We start from the raw sequence: 25,708 nt of genomic DNA on the forward strand, positions 1-25,708 counted from the left end.
CAGATAAAATGCAAGTTTTAAGAAAAAAACGATTTTAAAAATAAGTGCAGGCAGGAAATTCAGTAATCAGCTCTAGGTTGTGTTCTAAATACAGTTACCAACACAGAAATCAAGTTTAACAAGCCAGAAAATGCTCAAAAGTAGGCGGCAATGCAGAAAAACTTAACAAATAATCTGAAGCAAAATACTTAAAATCTCAAAAGTGGCTCCTTTCTTCTCTCAGCGTTTTCTCCTCTTGGTGGGTGCTTCACCAACAGCCAACAAGTCCAAAAAGACACCAAAATCACGAGGCAATCGGGTTTTAAGAGAGGGAGATCAAGGAGTTTGGAATTGACCCAAAATGGCCAATAAAACTACAGTTTCAATGCAGTAACCACTCCCACAGGGGCAGGCAGGCTGCTCAATGTTTATCACTGCCACTGATGAACACAGAGACTTCCCTTTAGCCCAAGCAAACAATGGCCTCCAAGAAACTTACAAACAGTTTAGAACAGCAAATCTGTAACTGAACTTTTTTAAATCTCAGAAAAGTGGGAAAAAAGCAAGATTTTTTTTTGCTTTTTTGTTTTTAAGGAAAGCAGAGGTTCACAAGTAACAACAAGTTAGAACAGTGCAGTAAATGACCCCACACTTGAGTGCTAGGCCAGAGACAGATAAAATGCAAGTTTTAAGAAAAAAAAAATTGAAAAATTAGTGATAGAGCAGAAATTACTGTATTAGAAGCTGAAAGATTCTTCAGAGATGGTCAGCAAAGACATTCTTGTAACTGGAGATTCAGTTATTAGAGAAACTGATACTTATATTTGCAGAGATGATAACAAACATCAAATAGTGCTATGCTTGCCAGGAGCAAAAATAGAAGGTGTGAGACGAGCCTTGGAATGCCTTAATGTAAGGAAGTATGGGTCTGTTTTTATTCATGTTGGTAGAAATGATGTCACCAACAAAGATTCTCTGACTATTAGTCATGAACTGACAGCCCTCCTAGATAGTATAGCTTGTACTGGTGTTAGGAAATATTTTTTCACAAATCACCTACAGAAAGGACAGTATCCGCGGTGGTGGTGCTGCGGTAGCGTTGTGGCCTCACAGTAAGATGTTGTCCTGTTCGATTCTCAGCTAGAGTGTCTTCTGTGTGGAGACATGCGTGAATGGGCATACCTTTGTTGAAGGTTGTGCATCAGGGCTGGCAACTCGGCACATAAAAATCTACTGCCAATCATTAGCAGACCGGAGTTCCGCTGTGGTGACCCCTAACCGGGAAAAGCCGAAAGACACAACAACCTACAGAAAGGACAGTCAGGTCACTGTGAATGAAAAGATTTTTTGGATAAATACCTACATGGAAAAAATGTCCTGTTTTAAAAAATGGAAATGTGTAGAGCATCCAAGCCTTCTTTTGGGCACACATGTTCAGACAGTATGGCGTGCATTTGTCTATATCAGGGAAGATAATTTTTGCAGCAGATATTTTGCAATATTTGACAAAGACTAGCCAGGATTTTTGCCAGCTTAAAAATGTAACAGTTCATAGACTGCAACATTTGATGCATCTCTGATGGTTGTTAATGGTAGGAGCATTAACAATAAAGTTTTTTTATTAGAAGATTTGCTGTGTTCCCACAAGATTGATGTTGTTATTGTTTGTGAAACGTGATTAAAGAACAATGACTGGAAACCAATTCTGACAGGGTACAAATGTTTTTACTGTAACAGACATTCTAACAAAAAATCAGGTAGAGGTGTTATGATAGCGATTAAAGATAGCTATGAGACCTGTGGTTATTACATGTTCAATGATAACACCAATACTACAGACTGTGTAACTGTGACAATAAAGACAATCCTGAAACATATAACAATTGTTGGGAGTGTACAGACCACCAAAGTCAAGTGCAGATGACCTAGAGGAATTCATACATTTCTTACATGAAACACAGGAGGGAAGAATAATATTAGCTGGGGACTTAAATTTACCAGAAACAAACTGGAATAATATTGATTCAACAATGTTAGTAAAGAAATTATTCACAGAGTATATTCAGGAACAATAAATGCTTCAGACTGTAAAAAACCTACCAGGGGACAGAATATACTAGATATTGTTTGTGTTCCCAAAGAAATTACTGTAACTTCAAGTCAAGTTTTACTACCATTGATGTGCAGTGATCATGGGGTTATTAAGGTTAATTTGTTGCTAGATAACCAGACAAACCATGTTGATGCACAGAAAGGTAAAAACAACTCAAATTAGAATAAATAGTTTATTCCAATCTTGTGTGTCTGCCAGTTGTGGGACATTTATTTTTCTTGGCTTCAATTCCTTGGATTTTTTTGAAACTGAAATCTAAGCCAATGCACAGAAGGTTAATTACAGATTATAGGAAAGCAGAACAGTTGCTATATAAAACTAACTGGAGTGAGGTGTTCAGAGGAAAAACTGCAGACGAAATGTGGAAAGTTTTGAAAGAGAAATTGTTTGAATGCAAAAAGTCAAAAAAAAGTTTAACATCAGGATCTAGGCATGCAACATCAGGGGGGTATATTTCCAAAAGAACAAGATATCTGATTAAGGTGAGAGACAAAAATATATAAGAAATGGAAGAGAGGTCAAACTACAACTTTGAAAACAGAAATAAACAAGCTGGACAAACAGATTAAACATCGTGTTAGACAAGATCAACAAAAATTTGAAGAAAATTTATATAAAGATATTCAGCATAATAGGAAACCTTTTTATAGATACATAAGATGTGGAAAGAGCAAAGATATGTAAATTGATAAACTGTGTGCAGATTCTAAAATTTATTTTCAGACATAACAGATTATAAATATATTTACAAAATCTTATGCAAAACAGTTTGGCTTCACAAAAGAGGTGGTAAGTTGTCCTAGTGACATCCAGGTAATCCTAGATACTGGAATCAAATTAGATTATATTGAAAAAGAACTGTGCAAACTGGATCCAAACAAAGCACAGGGAGGAGATGGAATAAGTAACAACGACCTCAGAACACTTCAGCAAGAACTTAAACTACCATTATATCTACTATTCACTAGGTCATATAAATATGGGGAGATTCCTCAAGATTGGAGACATGCACTTATTAAACCTGTCTTTAAGGGGAAAGGGGAGTAGGGCAAACCCAGAATCATATAGACCCTTAAGTCTACTTTCATGTTGTGGAAAAATAATGGAGAAGGTAATACTGGATAAGTTATTGTCAGAACTGGATAGGTTGGGACTTGAAACCATATATCAGCATGCATATGTTGAAAATAGATCTATTACCACCTGTAACATGATGTTCTATAACAATATAATAACAACTATGAATGAAAAATTGTGCTGTGATGTGATTTATATAGATTTAACTTCAGCATTTGACAGGGTCATGCACAAAACACTGATCAATAAATTAGTAAACTAGATATTGATGTACTGTTGATGGGTTTATATCAGAACATCAAAGTTTTAAAACTTCGAATGTTCTAATATCGACCTGTTTTGATCGAACGCTAAAAATAGCAAAGCTGCAGAACACCGAATTCTTTCCTTGGGAAAGAATTTGGTTGGCTGGTTCTGTGGCTTTCAGCACTGTGGTGGAGATTTACGGGTCGGGTTCAGGTAAGTGTGCGAATGTGTGGTTGTTAAGATTAGGGCGCAGGTTAGGCGAGTCAGGGTTAAAGCGTGGGTTAGGTGAGTTAGGGTTAGGGCGTGGGTTAGGTGAATTAGGTTTAGGGGTGGGTTAAGTGAGTAAGGGTTAGGGCGCGGGTTAGGTGAGTGTGCGATAGTGACGGACTTTAGGGTTAGGGTTTGGGTTAAGGTAAGTGGATAGATAGTAGTGTATGTATAGTCTAATGTAGGGTTAGTTGTAGGATTATAAGTGATGTGTGTCTACTGATGTTTTTTAGGTGTGCTTGTGTTGTGTGTATTTGTTTCGGAATAGCAAATTTTTTCCCAAGGAAAAAATTTGCTGTTCTGAATGTTCGATATTATATGGTTTAGATATTTTAGGTTAGATGAAATAGCATTCGCTATTTTCATATTTTGATAACATGATATAAACGCACTGTTGATAAGATGGATAGCTGCATGGCTTACAAATACGGCATGGCAAGTATCACACACCAACTGGACAGGTGAAATCCTTGGTTACAGGCAAGGTGCCCCACATGGCTCTGTCCTAGGCCCTTACTTGTTTAGATTGTATCTTTCAGACCTTACTTTTTCATCTGAGGTGTTCTACAGTCTATATACTGATGACCTGAAATTGGATAAACTGATTACAAGTGTTACAGATAAAGGGATGTCTGCAAAATAATTTGACTAAATTGACCATTTGGGCACAAGAGAATAATATGTTGATAAATACATCAAAAACTAAGTATATGAGATTTGGGAGACATAAACTGAAAGGTGAATATTTAATACAGCACACAGTGATTGAAACTGTAGACTCATTTAAGGACCTGGACATATGGGTAGATTCAGCTATGAGTTTTTCCAATCATATCAACCAATTGGCTAATGATAGTTATAGAACTACAGGTTGTAAAAAAATGTATAAAGTCTAGGAAATAAAACATAATGAAGTCATTGTTTGTTAGTTATATTAGACCCAAACCTGAGTATGGAATAACAATATGGAAACCCTATAGGAAAACAAGCATGAATAAACTGGAAAGAGTACAACGGAAATATACCCAAGGGCATCCATGGATGTGAAAATCAAAGTTATTATGAAAGACTAAAATATCTGCACTTGTACAGTGTTTCTTACAGATATTTAAGAGGAGATCTTATTCAGATATATAGGACATTTAGGGAAAACTACCTCTGGGAATGTTTGGGGTTAACAAAACGTACTAGAGAATCATCAGACAATCTATGTGGAAGATTCTATAGGAATGAGAAGTGTACTAATTGGTTCTCTGACAGAGTAGCTGATGCTTGGAAGAGACTAAAAAATTACATTAAAGCAAGTACTAATTTAGACATTTTTAAGAACAGCCTGGACATTTATTATGGGAACAAGTGTTTTGGTATATTGGCAATCTAGAAGGGCATTAATGCCTGTGCTTGAAACATTTGTATGTATGTATGTAACTATATGTCCAACAAAGCATCAAAAAGAAAAAAAACGACAAAAATTAGGCCTACTTTACAGAAATAAAAAGTACCTTAGTGTAGAATCCAAACGTAGCCTTGCTCAAACTTTCTTACTATCCACCCTACTCTATGCCTCCCATATCCTGACTAACCTACAATCTTCCCTTATTCACAAACTTGAATCTACATACAATAAAGTTGCTAGATTTGCGGTAAATCATCCCTACTCCTCCCACCACTGTCTGGCCCTACAGAAACTTCACTGGCTTGAACACCCACATCAACTTACTCTCACTCAACTCCAAACTGTTCACTCCCTTCTCAATAAACCCACTACCTGCCCATCACATTCCAAACTTCTGTCTTATTAAACCCCCCAAACATCCTCTTCGCAGTTCCAGTTCTCTTACTACTAACCTATAAATCCTGTAAAAATACAGGCAAAAACCTTTACAAATACTCTTGTCTCTCGCAGCTGGAACAAACTCCCATTACATACCAGAAGTATAACTCATGTCAACAACTTTAAAAAGACACTAAAAGATCATCTGCTTAACTCCAAGATCCGTTACTGCAATCACCCCACTTAACCTCCCGTATACCTCTGTCTATTCACATTCTACAACCTCTGCTTAGGAAGCGTCTTGGCATTACTTCTAATTCTTGTAAATATTAGAACATGCTAGCTTTTTAGCACTGTGACTAAACTGTTTGTATGTTTATATTTTTAGTACTCACACTTTCTTATGTGACAAATATAATTTGTTCTCTATACCTGCATTTCAGTTTGTACTTTATTTTATCTTATGTATAATGTTTCTTTTACTTTCGATTGCTGTAGACATTCTTGGAACTTTTCTCCTCGGGCCTCCACTGAAAATGTTTTTTTTTTTGTAACTCAGCTGGACCAACCCGGTTAACAAATGTGAAATAAATAAAAATAAATAAATAAGTGTGAGCTTCCTGGCAGAAGTTGTTAGCATGTTCCACATTTTTCCCATTTGTTTCACATTATGAGAGGTAGTGTTCCACACATGAGAGATGGAAGGCAGAGAGCCATGCAAAGACAAGTTTCCCTCCAGTACTTGCTGGGCAACACTAATCATCTCTGTAGTACATAGCTGATCACTGCATGGCAGCAAACCTCTCCCTGGTCAACTGCTTTACAAATTAACCACAATTAGAGGGACTAAGGTTCTTCCAGACTCTTGAAAGGCTAAATTACCTAACAAACATCACCAGCCATATTTTTATACATTAAAGAAGCTGCTACTGAGCTGTCTTTAGTTTTTCCTTCCATCTGGTCCAGAAAATAGGTTTTCACTCCCATACCTGCCATATCTTGCCAAAGAGGCACAGGATCTTTACAGCACACAATACGGCAGTTCAAAACCAGCCACATAATTAAGGCCAACCACAACTATGAGTTTTCTGCTAAGAATTTAACTGTCTCTACAAACTGAATTGAAATAAAACATAGCTAAACAACCTACTGCATTTCAAACTTTCATTCAGCCACAGAACATTCTTATATAAAGTGTTATGTTTTCTCCCCTTAAGTTTGGTTGCATTAGATGGGAATACTAAAACAGAAGTATTAACTAATCTTAAAATAGAAGTATTGACTAATCTTCAGGCAACCAAAACAGTATCATTAGCTGGGTACTGTGACAACAGTAGTAAGGAGGTAGTTTTAATATTAATAAGAATGAAAAAACGTAGTGAAAACAGCAGACAGAAAGAAAGCCTAAAGGATGCCTAAATCAGTGGGAACTTGATAAGAACTAGTTAATCTAGAACATCTACTATAGTAAATCATTTTAGAATGGCCAACACGATGGACTTCAGTTAAAGGTTTTAATTTACTCACTACTTTTACATAAAAAGTATGTCAAATTACTAAGACCGTTATAGGACTTAAAAAAATTCTGGTTGCTCTAAAACACACCTAAGAAAGAACTAGAAATAGAGGAAGTGCATATTCAAACTCTTTGTGTTTTTGTCAGCCAGGAAGTACCACTGCTGATAAACTTGGCTCTAGACTCAGTCAGAAAATGAGCCATGACGCACAGAATTTTTTGTGAGGTCTTCTTGCTGTACAAATAAAGTCTACAGTTGTAACTAAGGCAGCCTTTTATAAGAAATCCCAGGTTTACTGTCGTACAAAATATTTACAATACATTCATTTTACTACATAATTTTGGGGATGTGGTTATGTAGATAAAACTTGTTTGCCCAAGCAAAAATAGAATGTGAAATACAGGCATTATGTTTATTAAAGCTGTAATGTATTTAAAACATAATCAAAATTTAGTAAAGAAACAAAATGGAATATCAAATGTCTATGCATTACTGTAAAAGTTGCTCAGGGCTTTGCTGAGGCTTATGAAAACCTTCTAGACAGGAAATAAATAAAATGAAACATTAGTGAAACCTGGTAGAAAGCCAGAGACATGTTATTAATTCAACAAAATGTTTTAAAACAGCGATTTGCTGTAGGAGCTAAATTAAACCAATACACACAGTGTACACCTGTAATTTAACATGCTTGAACAGACACACAAACACCGGAAACAACCAGGACTACCACTTTGTAGAAGTAAAGCATATCTTATACATCATAAACCAAATGCAGGGTTCTGTGTAAGCAGTACTGTTTGCAATGCATAATTTTACAGGCAATAGGTGTTACATTAAGCACAGCTTATACCTACTTCACTAAAGAAGCCTTGCGACAGAGCTTGTCTGCTCCTCTGTAGTAATTGACAAGTTGCACAAGTCCTGGTTCATGACCTGTAAATGAAAAGAACCATACTAAATGAGTTTCAATATCAGGAGGTTATGTAACAACCAACATAGGCCTAGGTCAGCTATTTGAGGGATACTTCATTGGATGCCAGTTTAAATAAAAAATTATGTTTGGTCAAAAGTTGTTTCATTTCTGAAATACAAGTGCCTGCACCCTGCATGAAATTTGAATCTATATGTAAAATTAGAATTCACCTATCTGCCCCTATACAACTGTCAGACTATGCTTATTTATATGCCACATGATCTTTGGAAACATATGTTTATCCCCCACTGAATGCAAGAACTTTTGTGTAGTCTTATCAGTGGAGATAACTAGCTCGTGAAATAGAGAAATGGGAAATAGACTCCATACATTTTCCTATAAATTAAAAAGGGAAAGAGTCACGTTGAGCCAGAGTGCAAACATTTTAAACTGCACAAGATACATTTATGCAAAATTCTTGAAACTATAACTTTTGCAAATTGAGTAGCCATTATTGTTCACCTGAAACATGTTTAAGAGCTGCGTGACAGGTGGAATGTCTCACACCTCTGGGCATGATTTCTCTTATAAAGTTCACAACCTATCGCAAAAAAAAAAAAAAAAAAAAAGCATGCATGCTGTATCTGAAAGAGGTCTTTTAAGGATGATATGAAAAACACACCTTCCACTTCCAGAACTTTCAAAGTGTCACCATTTCTATTCCTAGTATTATAGTAAAAACTTTGCTAAAATGTTCACAATGCATAGATAAAGATCCCATTCATAAATACAGCTTTCTAACACTATGCATTAGTCACATATTCAGGCTAAATCCAACTGGCAGGAAAAAATACCCTGCAGGATGGGTATTTCTATGGCATCCTGATGCACTTACGCACTACCATTTTCCTCAAAGTGCCAGCATGGGGTAGATACGCATCTCTTCTGCTGCACAGTACTCTAACAAATCACATTCCACATCATGAGTGGGAACCAGGAGGGAACATTCTAGACTCAGACCTCTGATGATACTGCTTTAGTTGTGTGGTAGTCAGGTCATGGAACATGAAATGCTACATTCTTACAGGGGTACAAAGTTGTCCGGAAGGTCCCTCTATGTCTGATAACAGTGCTTTAGTCATGTGACAATAGGTCCAGGAATATGCAATCTTACAATGTTACTAGTGTGCAAGACTGTTAAAGATGAGACAAAGCAAGTGTACAGAAGGGCCTCCAACCACAGATACTACTACTTTAGTCATGAGGTAGTCAAGTCTTGGAATATGCTGTGCTACAGGACTATGGGGGTAGAATCTTGTTTGGGACAAAGCATGGGTGTGGGAGGCACCTGCATGAGGTGTCCCTGCAACCAGCTGTCAGTGTCCGTCAACATCTTTATAAACTCATGTCATAGCAGCATCAGAATTGGTTGGTGGGCACTGACCTGCTCTCTCCCACTGATGCACTTTGTTAACAACATGTATTTCATGCCCTGGCTACATCACATGGCCACACAAACGTCTTTATACTTTACTTGTGCTATGAAAATACAATATCTAATGCACTATTCTTCATCTTAGAGTAACTGCCAAGAGCTCAACAGCAAGGAAACAGTTTCTCCAGGATGGAAACATTACCTGTTTTTGGATTCATGATGCTGTATTTGGAGGTAGTCACATTACAGTACTGACATTCATTTTAATAAGGACTTTTAGGCATCACTTAGCATTTCTCAAATGCCAGAGAGATACACATCTGAATGCATCTCAGAGGACTGGCAAAAGTAGTAGCCCGATTACTGATGATACACTTTGGGTGTTCCAACTGCCCTAAGCACACACTACATATCCTATGAGTTTTACACGTTTTCATTGGGATTGCATGATCTAGAACACAAGAGTTAGAGTTTATCTACAACATATAATAAATGCATATATATGTATTTACACCCACACCCACAAATGTGTGTGTGTGTGTGTGTGTGTGTGTGTGTGTGTGTGTGTGTGTGTGTGTGTGTGTGTGTATATATATATATATATATATATATATATATATATATTGTTAAATATGCAAGGAAACAGATCTTTTTCAATAAAAATTTAAGGGAAAATGCAAAACGTTACGATAACAGAGGCTAAAATAGCAAGATAATACAATAAAGGTTATGGTACTTTTTCCAATTTCCACTACATCAGGGCACTGTTTGCTGAATTTCATAAAAAAAAATGCTGGTCCTTTGTGAAGTAGGTGCAATCCTCCCAACCTCAATGCACTGGGTTTACGTTTGCACCTCCTCATTTCATATAACATTTTCTGAAGTCACACAACCTCAGGAGAAGTCAGTCTGGTGATGTACCAGGACTAAAGTGATTGCAGAGTTACGTATAATAACACAGGTACAAACCATGCACAAGAAAAGTTGACTTCCCTTCAGGTCTGATCAATGCAATACCTATATCGGTCATTTTAAGGCAAGCCTGATGTCTTTGCAGATGCAAAAGTGTCAATGTTTTATTAGTATTCAATGTGGATAGAAGGACCATTCTGTACTGTGAGACAAATAAATGAGAAATGTCTAATTTAAAGCATTCATGTTACCCGCCACACAAAGGCTTCTTCCAGCAGGCAGTTAAGATTTTCTGCATAAGAAATTCTCCATTTGTCATTTTTGATCCCAGAAAAGTTGAGGAAATATTTTCCTCGGCCATTCAGCAATAGTGAATTGTGAACATAGATTGTATCCTGAAATAAATAATTAAAAAGACCTATGCAGAGATAAGTTTACTCCTTTAGACAGGGAGAAAAGTACAGTTTTGTACCTACCATAAATGTAGATGTTCGAGTGCTCATACAGCTGCAGTCCAGATCCCTTCAGTCCCTTCAGACAGGGAGAAACTCTGAAGTTTCCACTACACTGATAGATTCACAGGTGCAATGGCCACTGTAACAGGACTTCTCATAAAAGTACAGCTAGGAAACCTACACTCAGCACACCTGCAAATCTCTCAGTCAGGCTGGGACCGTACTTGCATACCTTGGACAGCTAACTAATGGAAAGCATGACCACAAGACAAACACCATTAATAACCTACTTTCCCTTGCATACACCTGTAACCTAACTGTACTTCCAGCCAGAGAAATAACGTAACCAAGATATTGACCTCCCACCCAAAACATGCAAACAGATTTTCTTTAAGAATTTATACACTCACTTAATTGAATAAGCCTTATGAAAGCTGTTATTTCTACTGAGTGACAGGGTAAAAAAAGTCAGTTGCACGGGATACAGAGTGATAACTTTTTCTATATACACAAACTGTATTTCTGCCTTCCTCTTAGTTTCCCTTCCCCACCCTTTGTTGTCTGTATTTTATGTACTTATTTATTTGCCTGTTTGTTTACTGGGGTTGTAAACTCACCTCGATGGATCATTTGCAGGAACAGCCCAAGGGAACAGGATCACAAAAGAAATGAACAAAACGTATTTATAGATACAAGGTATAATAAAACATATACATATTTGCAGATGCAAAAATATGTTACAACGCTTAGTTCAAAAAGCTGTTTACAAAGTCAAAACATGGATGGAAAAATGGAATGATCCTTAGCAGAGCTTTTTAGAGAAGATGTAGCCATAATTACGAAGATGGCTTTATGCTACAGGGATTGCAGCATATCATTATATAGACAGCTATGAAGACATTTGAAGAGTCAAGTTAGAATAGTTGCAGGAAAGGATTCCATGGGGAGATGACAGAGAAATGGAGAAAGAGGCATGCAGAGGAAACAGAAGTAGAAAGGAGAGAAGTGTGAGAGATGCAAAGAGAAGAGGAAGGTAGGATGAATGACAGGCAGTGAGGGTGTGGCAAGATGTGATACAGAAGGAGGAAATAGGGCTAAAGGGGTGTGAGTGAGCTGCAGAGTTAATGTAACATTTATTTATTTTATTTTATTTATTTACATTTGTTGATCGGGAGTGTCCGACTGAACACAGGTCCATTTTCAGCGGAGGTCCGGGGAGAAAAGATCCACAGTTAAAATATACAGGCAGTAGTTACATTGGATTTACATATCAATTAACAATTTGATCAACATAGCAATTAACAATTACAAACATAGTTACAGATGAAGAGCATAGTACATCAGCAGACAACTAGAATCTTTATCATCTGCAAAGTACATAACAGACATTAACAATTGTTACAATAAGAAATTCCTGCTATATAAGTAGTTAGGCTTATGAGCATCCAAGCTTGCTATAATGAAGGTAGTTAGTGGGGTGGAAAGAAAGGTAGTGGTTGGATGGGGTGGGTGATATTAGAGGGGGAGTTGCAAGGGCATAGCCAGCATGTTTTTAGGTGCGTTTTAGTACAGTTTTGAAGTGGATGCATGATGGTACGGAGGTAATTGTGGGTGGGAGGGAGTTCCATAATTTGGCTAGAGAATAGTGCTTCACCAGCAGAGCTATTGGCTTTAGTGACCTGTAAGTGATTTTTGTTGCTGGATCTTAGTGGTCTGGTGGTGCGATAGGGTTGGAGTAGATTCTGGAGGGATGGGACTTTTAGTGGATGGTTTACTAGTTTGTGGGCGAGTGTCAGTTGATACCATTGAAGGAGGTGAGGGAGTTCAAGCCAGCCCAGTTCAGCAAGTGAGAGACAGTGGTGACTACAGTAGGATGCCCCTGTGGCGAATTTGGCGATTTTGTTGTAGCAGGTCTCGAGCTTGTTTAGATCGCATTGCCTTAGGTTGGTATATATTGGAGAGGCATAAAGTAGGGTGGAGATAACGTGGGAATTTGCATGACCTGTGTGAGTGCAGATGCATTTTGCTCGGGTGAAGTGGTGTTACTTGAGTTGTTGTCTGAAGTCAGAGCACATTTGGACATCTCTGACTGAGAGTGGAATGGAGTCCCATAGATTAGGTGCTACAATGTAGAATGCATGGTCACTACAATGAAGTTCAGATTTTGGAGTTTGTAGGGTGGGTTGAGTTTGAGAGATAACCCTGGGATTATACATATGAGGTTTGCTGAAAAGTTTATGAGTGAGAAGGGAAGATGACTCAGGTGAAAGAGCTTTGTGAATTAGTAATCCTAATAGGAAGCTGGCTTTCACGCGTAATGGGAGCCATTTAGCTTTGGTGAGAGTTAAGCAGTGGTGGTCATTAATAGAGAAGTTAGTAATGAACCTGCAAATTTTGCTGGAGATAGTTTGCAAGGTGGTGGCATTTTTCTTTGAGGCTGCAGCTATTATGGGATAAGAGTATTCTTTTGCATATGGCAGCTTTGGCTGGCTTGAACAGAAGTCATGACAGCTTTTTCACCCAGAAAAATAGTGCTCTGATCTTTTTGCATGTGTTTTTAATGTGTAGTTCAAAGTTAAGAGATTGGTCTAGCCAAATCCCAAGGTAGTTTCAACGGTGGTACTGTTAACATCTTTAATATTAAGAAAGCTGGCTACATTGGCTATTTTTTTGGTTGGTTCCAAATAGCATTGCTTTTGTTTTAGAGGGAATGAATATCAGTTTCTGGCCTATTAGCCATTTACTAACAGTTTGGAGGTCATCTTGGAGCTGGTTTTTAGGATTTGGTTGATATGTAGACGACCATGTCATCTGCATAAAAAATTTGAGGTATCTGAGGGTGATCAGATGGACATTTGTTGATAAATATGGAAAATAGCTGAAGGGCTAAATTGGAACCCTGAGGTACTCCTTTCATAAGAGGAGCTGTTTCAGAGGTCGTGGTGACTACTTTCACCTTGAAGGAGCTGTTGGTGAAAAAAATCTACAAACTAAGGTTTTACATCATCACTAATGCCTATTTCAGTTAATTTGCCAAACAGTAAGTTAAGATCAATTAGATCAAAGGTTTTTGTGAGGTCAGTAAAGACAGCTCCTGTCAAGCTGGCTTTGTCCACAGTGGATAGAATGTCATCTGTAAGGGGGTAAAGCTGATATCATGCTATGTCAAGACCAGAATCCATGTTGCTTCCTGGACAGAAGATGGTATTCATGTAAATAAGCAGTAATTTAGTTGTACATAATTTCTTCTAGTGTTTTACCTAAAGTGGTAAATACTGAAATACGACTATATTGCGAAGCAATAGTTGGTTTGGGTAGTTTTGGAATAGGAGTGACTATTGCCATTTTCCATATGTGAGGCATAACTTATTAGTTAAGCAGAGGTTGTATGTGTGAGTGAGAGGGTGTGAGATGAAGTCCTTACAAAGGTGAGTGAGTCTAGGGACTAGGTTATCAGAGTCTGGTTTAGTATCGATTTGTGTTTGGTCCATTTGTATTTCTATCTCTGGTTCTAATCTTTCTGAAGTGGAATAGAGGACTGTAAAGGGGGGTGGTACATTTGTGTTATTGCTGATGTGTGGCAGGTTGCTGAACTCATACAGGAAGTCAGTGCATAAGAGTTTGTCTGTGGTAGTGTTACTGGGGTTCAGGGGAGTGGAGTTGTGTTGCATTTTCTGACCAATCAACAGGTTGACTTCTCTCCAGAATCAGTTGGTTTTGGCAAAAGTGAGATTTGTTTGTTTTGTTAATGGTTGTTTTTGTATTTGTGGATGGACTGCTTGGCTAGGTTGCATAGTGAGGTATATTTGGTACAAGAATCTCTGGAGAGGGTTGCATTTCCAAAATACCATGCCATATCACATAATTTAAGGTGTTGTTTGAGTTTGTTAGATACCCAGTCATGTTTATTAGGCTGAAGTAGCCTTTGTAGTAAGGGAAATAATGTGTTTTTCAAGTGCAGTAGGGTATTGGTAAGGCTGTTTGCTGCTTCACTGGGGTCTTTTATGCCAGTTAAGTGAGATCACTCAAAGGTGGCACAGTGATTTTTAATATTAGTGATATTCTGAATGGTTTTGGGCTTGAAGGTGATATGTTTGGGTTTATATTTTAATGATGGACTATGTACTGAGAAAGTTATGGGACAGTGATTACAAGGGGATGCATGCATGGTTAGGTTAGATATCATTGTAGGATTATTAGTTACTACAAAATCCAGAAAGGTGTGCCTATTGGATTAAGGGTTTGGTCTAATGGCTTCAGAGTTGATTTGGGTAAGACTTAAGCTGTCCAGAAGTTCTGACATATCAATGGCTTTTGGTCCTAAGTAATTAAGGTTGAAGTCTCCAGGAATGATTAGGTTACAGTTTTTGGGAGCTTTGGCATATATTTGTGGGATGAAGGTATTGAATTTTGGTAGTGAGGCTGGTGGAGGCAGGTAAGCAATGGCTATAACAAGGGGAAAACAAAGGATTTTTTTGTATGTTGGAATTTTTAAAAGACTCCAGTTAGGATCTGATTCTGAGTTACTGTTAGCTTGTGCAACCATCGTGGGGTTAAGGTTGTCTTTTAATAGAATTAGTGCTCCTCCCCCTGGTTTTTTTGCCTGGTTTGTAATCTTGTAGGTATGAATAGTTTGGCATGTGGTGAAGACTAGGGTTGTGAAGTTTCTCCTATACTTCTGCGATAGCTATAAGGCATTGATTTGATCAGTTTTGTTCTTAATGCTTTGGGCATTAAAGGAAGGAGGTAATTATTTATTTATTTGACATTTGTTTACCGGGATGGTTCGACTGGGTCTACAGAACCCATTTTCAGCAGAGGCCCAGGGAGAAAAGTTCAACATACAGTACAATACAAATACTGTATAATCCAATACAATAAAGATTACATTAGAAATAGTATCCAAAAAATAATCTGAAAGAACAAACTGCTGCAAGATGTTGTAATATATTATTACACAGCTAGACAATTCTATACAGTTAAAACATTACAGACGATAATCTCTTCATACATGATGTAGCTAGTGACCAAAAAAAAAATAATGTAATGTAACGCTATTTACTGGTTTGAATTCAGGGATTGTTGTTAAGCAGTCCTGGATTGGGTTCAATGTTGCTTCTCAGCAGGAGTATAAACACAACCTGACTGAATTTGAGTAGTGTTTTTGAAAAGTGTAGTATTTGGGTATAACTGGGGTTTTCTACCAAAATTAGTGGTGATGAGGTATTGGGACCCCTACATGTTTGATGTATGTGAGTTGGGTGCTCGCATGGGTGTATTGTGAAGTGAAAGCTTAACAGGGTACGTGTAGGTAGTATGTGTGTAGGTGTTAATGTAGTCTGATACATGGAGATGGTAGCAGTCAGGTAATTGCTGTCATTTTTTTCAGTGAGGGCTGAAGGAAAGTGATATCATTAGGAGAATGTAACTGTATGTCAAGGTTAACTGTATGTCAATGCTTAGCTTCACAAAGGCTGTTGAAATCATCCTCGTACTGCACTGTGAAATCTGACTGTTGCTGCATTGTGTATTTCTGTCTGTTACTGCATCAAACACTGTACAAAGTTATTTTCTTTCTGTTGCCTCCATCTTAGGTAGCCCCAAATCCAGTCGCCTACCGAGTGGCACTCAGGACCCTCAGGACCCCACCAGTGCGAATGCATAAACGACTTTAAAATGTCCCCACCAGGCGAAGGCATAATCAACTTTAAAATAGCCCAGTAAGAGACTCAGGGTAAATAAATAACTACCCCTTTCATTATAATTTGCCAAACACCTTGTACTGTAATAAAGGTACCAGGTAGTATAAAATCTTTTGAATACAGGTTCCTTTTACATAAAAATCGACTAATAAGAAATAAAATCAAAGGAACAATAGTAGAATTTAGGTAGCTACCATTAAACCTGGCTTCCTCTAAGACCCAGGGAAATCCTGTGGTGTAGTCCCGCTCGCTTAGCCCTCGCTACTTTCGGGCTTGCTCCGCTCCCCTCCCTGCCCCCTATTCCCACCCGCCCCCACTACCTCTACATTTATTTGGTCATTAAGCCCATCCCCATTTCCACTACCCAATCAGAACTGTCCACTCCCCTCCCATCTCTCTACCACTCCCCACCACTAAACCTAACCCGCCCACCTGCCTAACTCTCTCCATTTATCTCACCCTACTACTACCTCCAGCTTCCTGCTGACTTAGGTATCGCCCCTAGCCCTATTGTCGCTGAGATATCAGCCTCACCATGGACAGAACCTCATTTACTACCCTCCCCCTAGTACTTTTACTCCTTATCCTATCGTATCTCTTAACAGCCTATGAAACACAAGCCCTAACTAGAATCTACCTTCCTAAGGGTCAGACCTCCCTGTATTCCCAAAATACCACTACTCTTATCCCCCCCTCTCTCTACTCCGCTACCCACCTTATCCCTAAAAGTACACACTTTATTCTTAGGTACCCCAAAGTATCCTCATCAAGAGAACAGCTTAAGCTACTAACTAGACTACAAAAAATACTAGAATATTTGAAAAAATCCATCACTAATGATGGGGACATCCACCCCAACCCAGGCCCTCTTAGTGACCCAGACCCTAACCTCCGCCTTGCAGCTAGCAGACCTGCAGACTCCCTCTTTTTGCTCCATCTCAATATTAGAAGCATTAACAATAAAGTACATAGCTTGCATGCCATGCTTGATATCCACTCCCGGACATAATGTGTTTATCAGAAACTTGGCTCAAACCAAGCACCAAGGATGAGGAAATTATCTCTCCTGGATATAACATCATCAGGGCTGATCGTACAACCAGAAAGGGTGGTGGAATAGCTGTGATGTTCAAGAACTCCTTGAACATCACAATGAATTCACTGCAACCCCCAAAAGTTCCAAACCTGGAACTGATTGCTCTTAAGATATCCCTAAACAGACAAAAAAGTATTAATCTCATAGTAACCTACCTACCACCGGGCAAAATGTAGAAAATTTTGAACAAACCCTTAGTTGGCTTGCTAATAACTATCCACAAGAAACAATAATATTAGGAGATGTTAATATAGACTGGTCTCTACTCGGCCCAATCAAATCCTCTCCCCATTAACTTACATGGTTTTTCCCAAAATATTCTTTCTCCCACTAGAATTGGACATGCACAACAAAAGGAGAGTATTATTGACTGGATTCTTACTAATAGGAATCCAAATAACTATACCACAGGGACCCTTCCCAATGACCTTAGTGACCACCTTGCTACCTTTATTATAAAACACAAATGTTCAAACAAGACTCCCCCCATAAATAGATTAGTAAGGAATAGCAAAAATTTTGTCCCTGACAAATTCCTAGCTGATCTCAAAGCTTGTAATTGGCACATCCTAAAAACCCTATCCTTAGATGAAAGTGTTTCATACTTTAATAACACTTTCCTCAAGATACTCAATTCCCATGCTCCTAATCGACTTATGAGAACTAAGGAATGTATAGCACCCTGGCTAACACAAGAAACTAAATCCAAAATTAGAATCAGAGACCAGGCCTGGAATAAGTGGAGAACCACAAAACCCCTAGACCGCATCAAGTTCCTCCAGCTAAGAAATTCAACCAAAGTAGCCGTTAAATCTGATAAAACAATATTTTTGTCACCTCCAAGACAAACATCAGTATAATCCCAAAAAATTCTGGGCTGGTTTTAACCGCTTACTTCATCCTGGTAAGTCTACTACCCCCACCCCCGACAAACTCATGGACAATGACCCAACAGAAATAGCCAACTCCTTTAATTCTTTTTTCACTGAGACCATCCATTCCCTTGCCAGCAAGCTTCCCACGCCTCCCTCAGTGGCAACCCCAATTATTAATACAACCCAAACGGCCTTTAACCTACAACCCATCTCCACCTCCTTTATTCGCACCCTCTTGAAAAAATTGAAACCAACCACCCTCGCGGCAGATCAGCTCCCGGCCAAATACCTACAAATAGCATCTGATGCCATAGCCTACCCTGTATCAATCTTGATCAACCGAACCATTTCTGAAGCATCTATTGCCTCTATCTGGAAAATCTCCTATATCATCCCTCCACAAAGGAGGGCCCTCCACAGAAACCTCCAACTATAGGCCCATAGCCATACTGTCTCCCTTAGCCAAAATTATGGAACGCTGTGTCCATAAACAACTCATTTCCTACCTCATACATCACAACCTCCTATCAAATACCCAACATGGCTTCCGCCCCCATCACAGCACAACCACAGCTCTTCTCTCCTTTGTAGACTCAGTCAACCACAATCGCAATAATAAACTAATATCCTCGGCGCTCTTTCTAGACCTGTCAAAAGCCTTCGATATGGTCAACCACCAACTTCTGCTTCAGGCACTGGAAACACTACATCTTAGTAAACTAACCATAAGTTGGTTTAATGCCTATCTCTAGTAGAAAACAGGCAGTCCAGTGGCAAAACAGCCTATCAGACCTACTCCCTACTAATATTGGTGTCCCCCAAGGATCTATCCTTGGTCCCCTTCTTTCTCCATTTTCATAAATGGCCTACACTCAATTATTCCCAAAGCCACCTGTATTCAATATGCAGATGACTCCACCCTGATCTGCTCTGATGAATCTCTGCCAAACTCCAAGCCACAACCCAAAACTGCTTCTCTGCTGTAGAAAATGGTTCTCGAACTTAAACTCTTACTTAACCCTGCCAAAACCAAATTACTTCTTTTTCCCCACCTCAGTGACTGCTCAAACTATAGAACCCTTCAACACCAACAATTCCACTTTCCATGTGTCCTCCAACAATGGGACCATTATCTACCCCGTACCCAATACCAAACTACTAGGGGTGACCATAGATTATAAACTTAAATTTGATATCCATGTAAACTTAACTATTAAATCGGTTAACAGAAAACTTGGGTCGATGTATAGAATAAAGGCCTTCTTAACTCCGCACACCAAACTGACTATTGCCCGAACCCACCTACTCTCCACTCTCCTTTATGCCTCCCCGATATTCTCCTTCCTAAACAAGAAAGAACTTAATAAACTAACAACTACCTATAATCACATAGCCAGATTCATAACAGGAACGCCCTATCGCACTCATCACTGCCTAAATTTAAGGTCTCTCGAATGGCTGGAACTCCCCAATTTACTCAAATTCAACCAGCTAACTGAAGCTTTTAAAATTATTAACCATCCAAGTAAAACTCCCTCACTGTACAAAATACTTACCCCGTACTCCAACCTAAACTCCCTCAGGTCTTCCAAAAGTCTACAAGTAAGGACCATGAAATCTAACAATGCTGGTGGTGATGCACTATATGCCAACTCCATTGGCAAATCCTGGAACGCCCTACCAAACAACCTAAGACTTATGCCCTCTCAGCACCAATTTAAATTACATCTTAGAGCATACTTGAAATCCAAATGGTTATGCCCTTGCTCCAGTCCAGACTAATAAGCTATTATCTCAGTCGTACCTAGGCTTCTCTCAGCCTCCGCCTAACCCAAAACCAAAGAACACTCTATTTTAGCCCTCCTTGTCTGGCTGTTCAAATCTGTACCTCGTGAAATCATTTAATAATTCTTGTTTTCTCTTATTTGGTCTGTAAGCATCAGTGTATTTAATTGTACTCACATGTTATAGGTTTATAATTGTATATGTATTAACCAGCAGATTATCTTGTGTATCAACATCAATGTTTTTGTTAATCTAACTATGACCTTGGAGCTTTTCTCCCCGGGCCTCCACTGAAAATGGACATGTATCCAGTTGGACTAGCCCGGTCAACAAATGTAAAATAAAATAAATAAATAAAATAAAGTTATACATAGTCTTACTGTGAAGTAACTGTAGTAGAGGCTTGAAAATATACAGAATGTGGAATATGAGCGTGGAAAGCAGTATTCCTTTAAGGAATGTTTACTGGGTTGGGATCTTCCAGTTTAAGAGTGAGTGTCTGGGGAATTGGGGCTAGGAGGGGATGAAGGTTATGTGAGATGACTGGAGATGGGTGGAACTGACTACATACCCATACTCTTCACATCCAGTCTGAAAAGTATGGAGGGAATGTTGCTCAGAAGAGCAAACAGGTGAGAAGAACACAGAAGGGTACAAGTTGAAGGGGGGGGTCAAAAGATTACACAGGTTACAAAGCTAATAATAATGGTACAGAGTTATGAATGTAGATAACATAGAGCATATTACACGTTGGAAAAGATAACTGAAAACATGAAGTGCATCAACAGTGGAACAGTGATGTGGAAGGAGATAAAATGAATAGTGAATTCAGTAGGAATGGTTTGTTATGATGATGCAACTATGGGTGATTTTTAAGAAAAAGGTGGGTTGAGGAGGCTAGTAGCGATTGACAGATTAAATGAATGGGTGGAAATAGCAAAGCTGAAATCTAGTGTAAACAGGGAGCAAAATGAATCAGAGGGTAGCCATGGCAAACCTCAATCCCCCCAAGTGAATATAACCTTATTAAAAAAAAAATCTGTGGCACTAAAGGTAAGCTTTCCTGGAGTAGTTAAACAGCTAAATTAAAGGTAGGCAAATGTTCTAGTACAATACCGCTAGGGACAATTCAGAATTATTATTACTTCTCTGAAGAAAAGGAGGAATGTGGGATTATTAAATGCCACTGGGAAGGATATGAAAAGCACACTACAGTGAGCAATGCAGTAACAAGAGAGGTCAACCATTTTTTCACAAATATTGAAAGCACATACAAAATCATAATTGACCAGCAGTGTTAGAATTAGAAGTAGAAGAGAGCTTTGGAAAAGGGTATAAAAAGGGAAGCACTGAGCACAGAAGGGGAACTGTGATTTTAAACAGTGGAACCCATGGGTGCAGGTGTTAACAACATAAGTAGGTACTAACAGAAAGCAAGCTGGCAAGAAAAATAACACTGTGCTGCTCACATGCAGATCTGTGGATTAATCAACATAACTTTAGTAATGGTCTAGTACAAATGGCTGTGACTAGAAGTAGAAGAGTAAGTCAGAAATAAAATGATCTACTTTTATTCTGGTCATGAACACTCCTTCCTTAGGGCTGCCTTCATTTAATGACAAAGAAAGAATTTAGTACTGTAGGCAACCCTTTCTCTTTATTAGTAATATGAATAAAAAGGACTGCTAGGTCCAGCCAAAGACTAAGCCATGTATGTAGAACAGTGTTCAGCTCTGTTGGATAACTGAAACCCGAACAACAAATTGTGTGTGTGTGTGTGTGTGTGTGTGTGTGTGTGTGTGTGTGTGTGTGTGTGTGTGTGTGTGTGTGTGTGTGTGTGTGTGTGTGTGTGTGTGTGTGTGTGACAGAGAGAGAGAGAGCGCCACGCAAGAGAGTGTATGAGTGTATGAGTGTGTGTGTGTGTGTGTGTGTGTGTGTGTGTGTGTGTGTGTGTGTGTGTGTGTGTGTGTGTGTGTGTGTGTGTGTGTGTAGGGAGGCACTTTGTTAACATATGCAACTTTACCAAACAGCACAGCTTTGGATTCTGTGGGACAAGAAAGATATCTACTTATAACTAAGCCAGTTATTCATCAATCGAAAGGTGACAGATGAAGCAAAGTGACTGGAATGGAACAAGGACAGATCATCTGCTTTCAACATGCAATATACATTAGGAATTTCAAGTATTACTAATAAAAGCAGTGCTGTGGTAGCGTTGTCGCCTCACAGCAAGACGTTGTCCCATTCGATTCTCAGCTAGAGCGTCTTCTGTGTGGAGGCATGCGTGAATGAGCGTGCCTTTGTTGAAGGTTGTGCGTCAGGGCTGGTAACTCGGCACGTAAAAATCCACTACCAAACATTAGCGGACCGGAGTTCCGCTGTGGCGACCCCTAACCGGGATAAGCCGAAAGACACAACAAGTAATAAAAGCAGCTCAAGCACTGAGCCTTATAGAAAGCCAGCGGGGTGAAGGGGAGGTATTGACAACACAGTACAGAGGAGAACAATTAATGTAGGTGTATGTAGGTAGTTACAGAGCACAAATTATTTTGCAGATTGATTGTTTCAAATATCTGCTCAAGAAGGGATAAAATGCAGACGATCTTTGAGACAGCAACAAAGAGAATTGTTGGTTCCATGTTCTAGCAGATTATTAGTAATAACAGAGGTACAGCAGAGCTGCTGTGGTGCAGGGGCTGTTACAAAATCAGTGCTGCACATCAGACAGCACACACATTTTATTACTCCCAGAACTGGGTAAATCAGGCTAAGAAACTTCAATGGGGGGAGAAGTTATTATCTTAAAGTGTGCCTCTTGGAGACCAACAAAATGTAATCCACATAAACAACTATGCTGCAACTCTCATAAGGTAATGTTATAATGTATCTTCCTTCTGCAAAATGTATTAGACTCCAGGAAAATGTTATCATGGAGTTTAAGGAAATGCAGAAGTCCCAGAACAGAAAAACATTAAAGGTGAACAAGGTGATCAGGGTCTGAAGATATTCCTCCCGCAGTTCTTAGAGAAGTAAAATGAGAAGATGATGGTAACGCAAAATAACCTTTTTAACAAATCATGGGAAGATGCAAGTTTTATGAAAACTACAAAAGGATAGTTACAGCTACATTAGAAAACATGGGAGCAACACAGAAGCTTACAGCTAATAAACTTTCAGTTTGATTTTAGCTCTATAAAAAATCACAGAATTATTATTGAAGAAAGCATGTTCCGAATATTTAGAAAACAATGGGACATGGAACTCTGGCCATATGGATTCACAATGGGAAAGTCTGAAACTCAGCACAGATAAGACAGCTGTAATGGCAGCAAATGGGGGAAATCAGAAAAAGGTAAAAAATGAGATAAAAGATTAACAGTTTCAAGTATCAAGGAGGGGTGGTTGAGAAAAAGGGAGGACTGAATGAAGGAGGTCAGGCTAGAATCACAGGGTCTATAGCCAGGTCGCACCAAGTGTCAGGGGTAGTGCATGACAGAAGAATGCCAAACAAGCTGAAAAGTAGTGTGTATAAAGCTGTGGTGTGACCAGTACAACTGTATGGTGTACAAAACTGGGTGGTAAATGCAGAGCACTTGAGAAAGCTAAAGGTGATGGAGATGAAGTTCCTGAGATGGGTGACAGGATACACACTGTGGGACAGATGAAGAAATGAGGACATCACAGCAGAAGCCAAAGTAGCTCCATTTGCAGAGAAGATCAAAGAGAACAGGTTGTGGTGGTTTGAGCACATGTGCAAAAAGCAGAAGACAAGCCGGTGAAGAAAATTTGGGACAGACAGGAAGAAGGCAAGAGGAAACAAGGGTGTCCAGCAATGAGATTAATGCATTGTGTGAGAGAAGACCTGCTACAGTCAAGCATGACTGTCAAAGAAGATAGGAGATTGGCACTGAACTGAGGAACGGCGACAGTTAACACAGCACCCTGACCCCATGTAGAAAATGGGAAAAAAGGGGTTGATGATGATGAGAGGAAAAATCATGCCAAGCATATTGGGCAAACATTCTCTTATCACAAACAGCAGCCACTCAACTAGGGCAACATTTTACCAAAGTCATTTTGGCCTTCCTCATCCAAGTTTTCCTTTCCAACCATATGCTGATGGCATCTTTCAGCAAAGACTGCTTTAAAACAAAGTAAAACAAGTAACAGTTGACAGGCTGTGTTATGAAAAGCAGATGTAAGATAGAGTTAAAAAGACTGATTTTTCAATTTTTTGAAAGCATACAGGATGAGGTGTTAAATAAAATGAAAGCAATGAATGAATTAAGGAAAAATCTGGCCTGCTTTAATTTTTCTATTTATGAAATAATGACTTGTTATGGAAAAAGTGAGATTGTGGTGTAAGAGTTATTTTCTTTGGGATACCAGTACGGTAAACATCAAAGGTGCTATGTACATGGTGTCTGGCATGGTACCACATAAGCAGTAGCGAGGTCATTTGGTGCCACCCTCAGCCAAAAGCAGAGGACCAAACTAATTAACTAAATAAATAAATCCTTTAGTACAGAAGATGAAATAGGTCTTTCAAACTTCTGCTGTGCAAAGTGAAGTGCTGACAGGTCTTCAGCATTGCTGACCATGCCTCCTGGCAGTCTGCCCCTGGGCAGCTGCACCCCTTTGATCCATCCTAGTTATGGTACTGAACTAGCAGTTCAGAGCACAGAATTAGGGCTATGAGTTCCTAACAAGCTTCAGCCAGTAATCCACAGCTTGATTCCTTCAGCTTTCCATTTGCCTAATGTGTGACTCTTAGCAAGGCAATTACCCCAACAGGGATCACTCCTGAAAAAGGGCTTGTGACTAGTGGGTTTGCCTGATTAACAAATTAATAAAATAAAAGTTAATGTACACTTGAGGCAGACTTAGAATGGGTCACCGGATGTTACAATGGAGAGATAATAGGCCAGAGCAAGGGACATAAAGGGTAGTATCAATACAGTTTTCTCAGGAAAAAAATATGACAACCAGTTAGTGGTCATTTTCAATGTCTTTGTAAGTTGACACTGTTTAGGATCTAAGTGCCCACTTCTTCTGAAGAATCAAAGATATGCAAGAAGGTTGATACGTAAGAAAATACAGAAAAGATGACAATGGAATTGACAAGACAGCATGGATGGTTTAAAACATGGCAAATTCAATACAACACAAAGTAATGTACCTGTGAAAGAAAACCACTAAAGGGGTACAAAAGCAATGCAAAGTGTGAAAAAGAATCTAGTCAGCTATATTAGCCGATTAAACAAGTAAACATGCGAACTAACAAGGCAGCATGGAAAGTGGACTAGGAGGGGTGGATATGACCAGGCTTCAAGAACAGAAAGCAAGTGGTCATCTCTAGTTATACACAGATAGTCAGGACTCCTCTCTAACACTATGTGCAGTTCTAGGGACATTATCTTTGAAAGAATAAAAGTTCAGGAGAAGTAGGTTCAAAGGTAGGCAGCAAAAAGAGTGCACAGTCTCCATCAGAAGCCATAAAACACATAGGAAGAACTTACCATGTACAGTCATGAAGCAAGAAGACAAAAGGAAACATTAAAA

General features: G+C 38.9%; 1 protein-coding gene across 1 annotated transcript in view; it reads right to left on the reverse strand.

Annotated features, from left to right (window-relative positions):
- TTL (tubulin tyrosine ligase) overlaps positions 1-25,708 on the reverse strand; it is a 303,567-nt gene that overhangs the window by 202,504 nt on the left and 75,355 nt on the right. The window contains exon 2 of the mRNA XM_044057985.1: positions 7,828-7,906. Coding sequence (XP_043913920.1) covers positions 7,828-7,906 — 79 coding nt within the window. The remainder of the gene's footprint in view (positions 1-7,827; positions 7,907-25,708) is intronic.

The sequence above is a fragment of the Protopterus annectens genome, chromosome 1.part2 (assembly GCF_019279795.1).
Source record: "Protopterus annectens isolate FY-2018-M chromosome 1.part2, PAN1.0, whole genome shotgun sequence".
In the NCBI taxonomy this organism is placed as follows: domain Eukaryota; kingdom Metazoa; phylum Chordata; order Ceratodontiformes; family Protopteridae; genus Protopterus; species Protopterus annectens.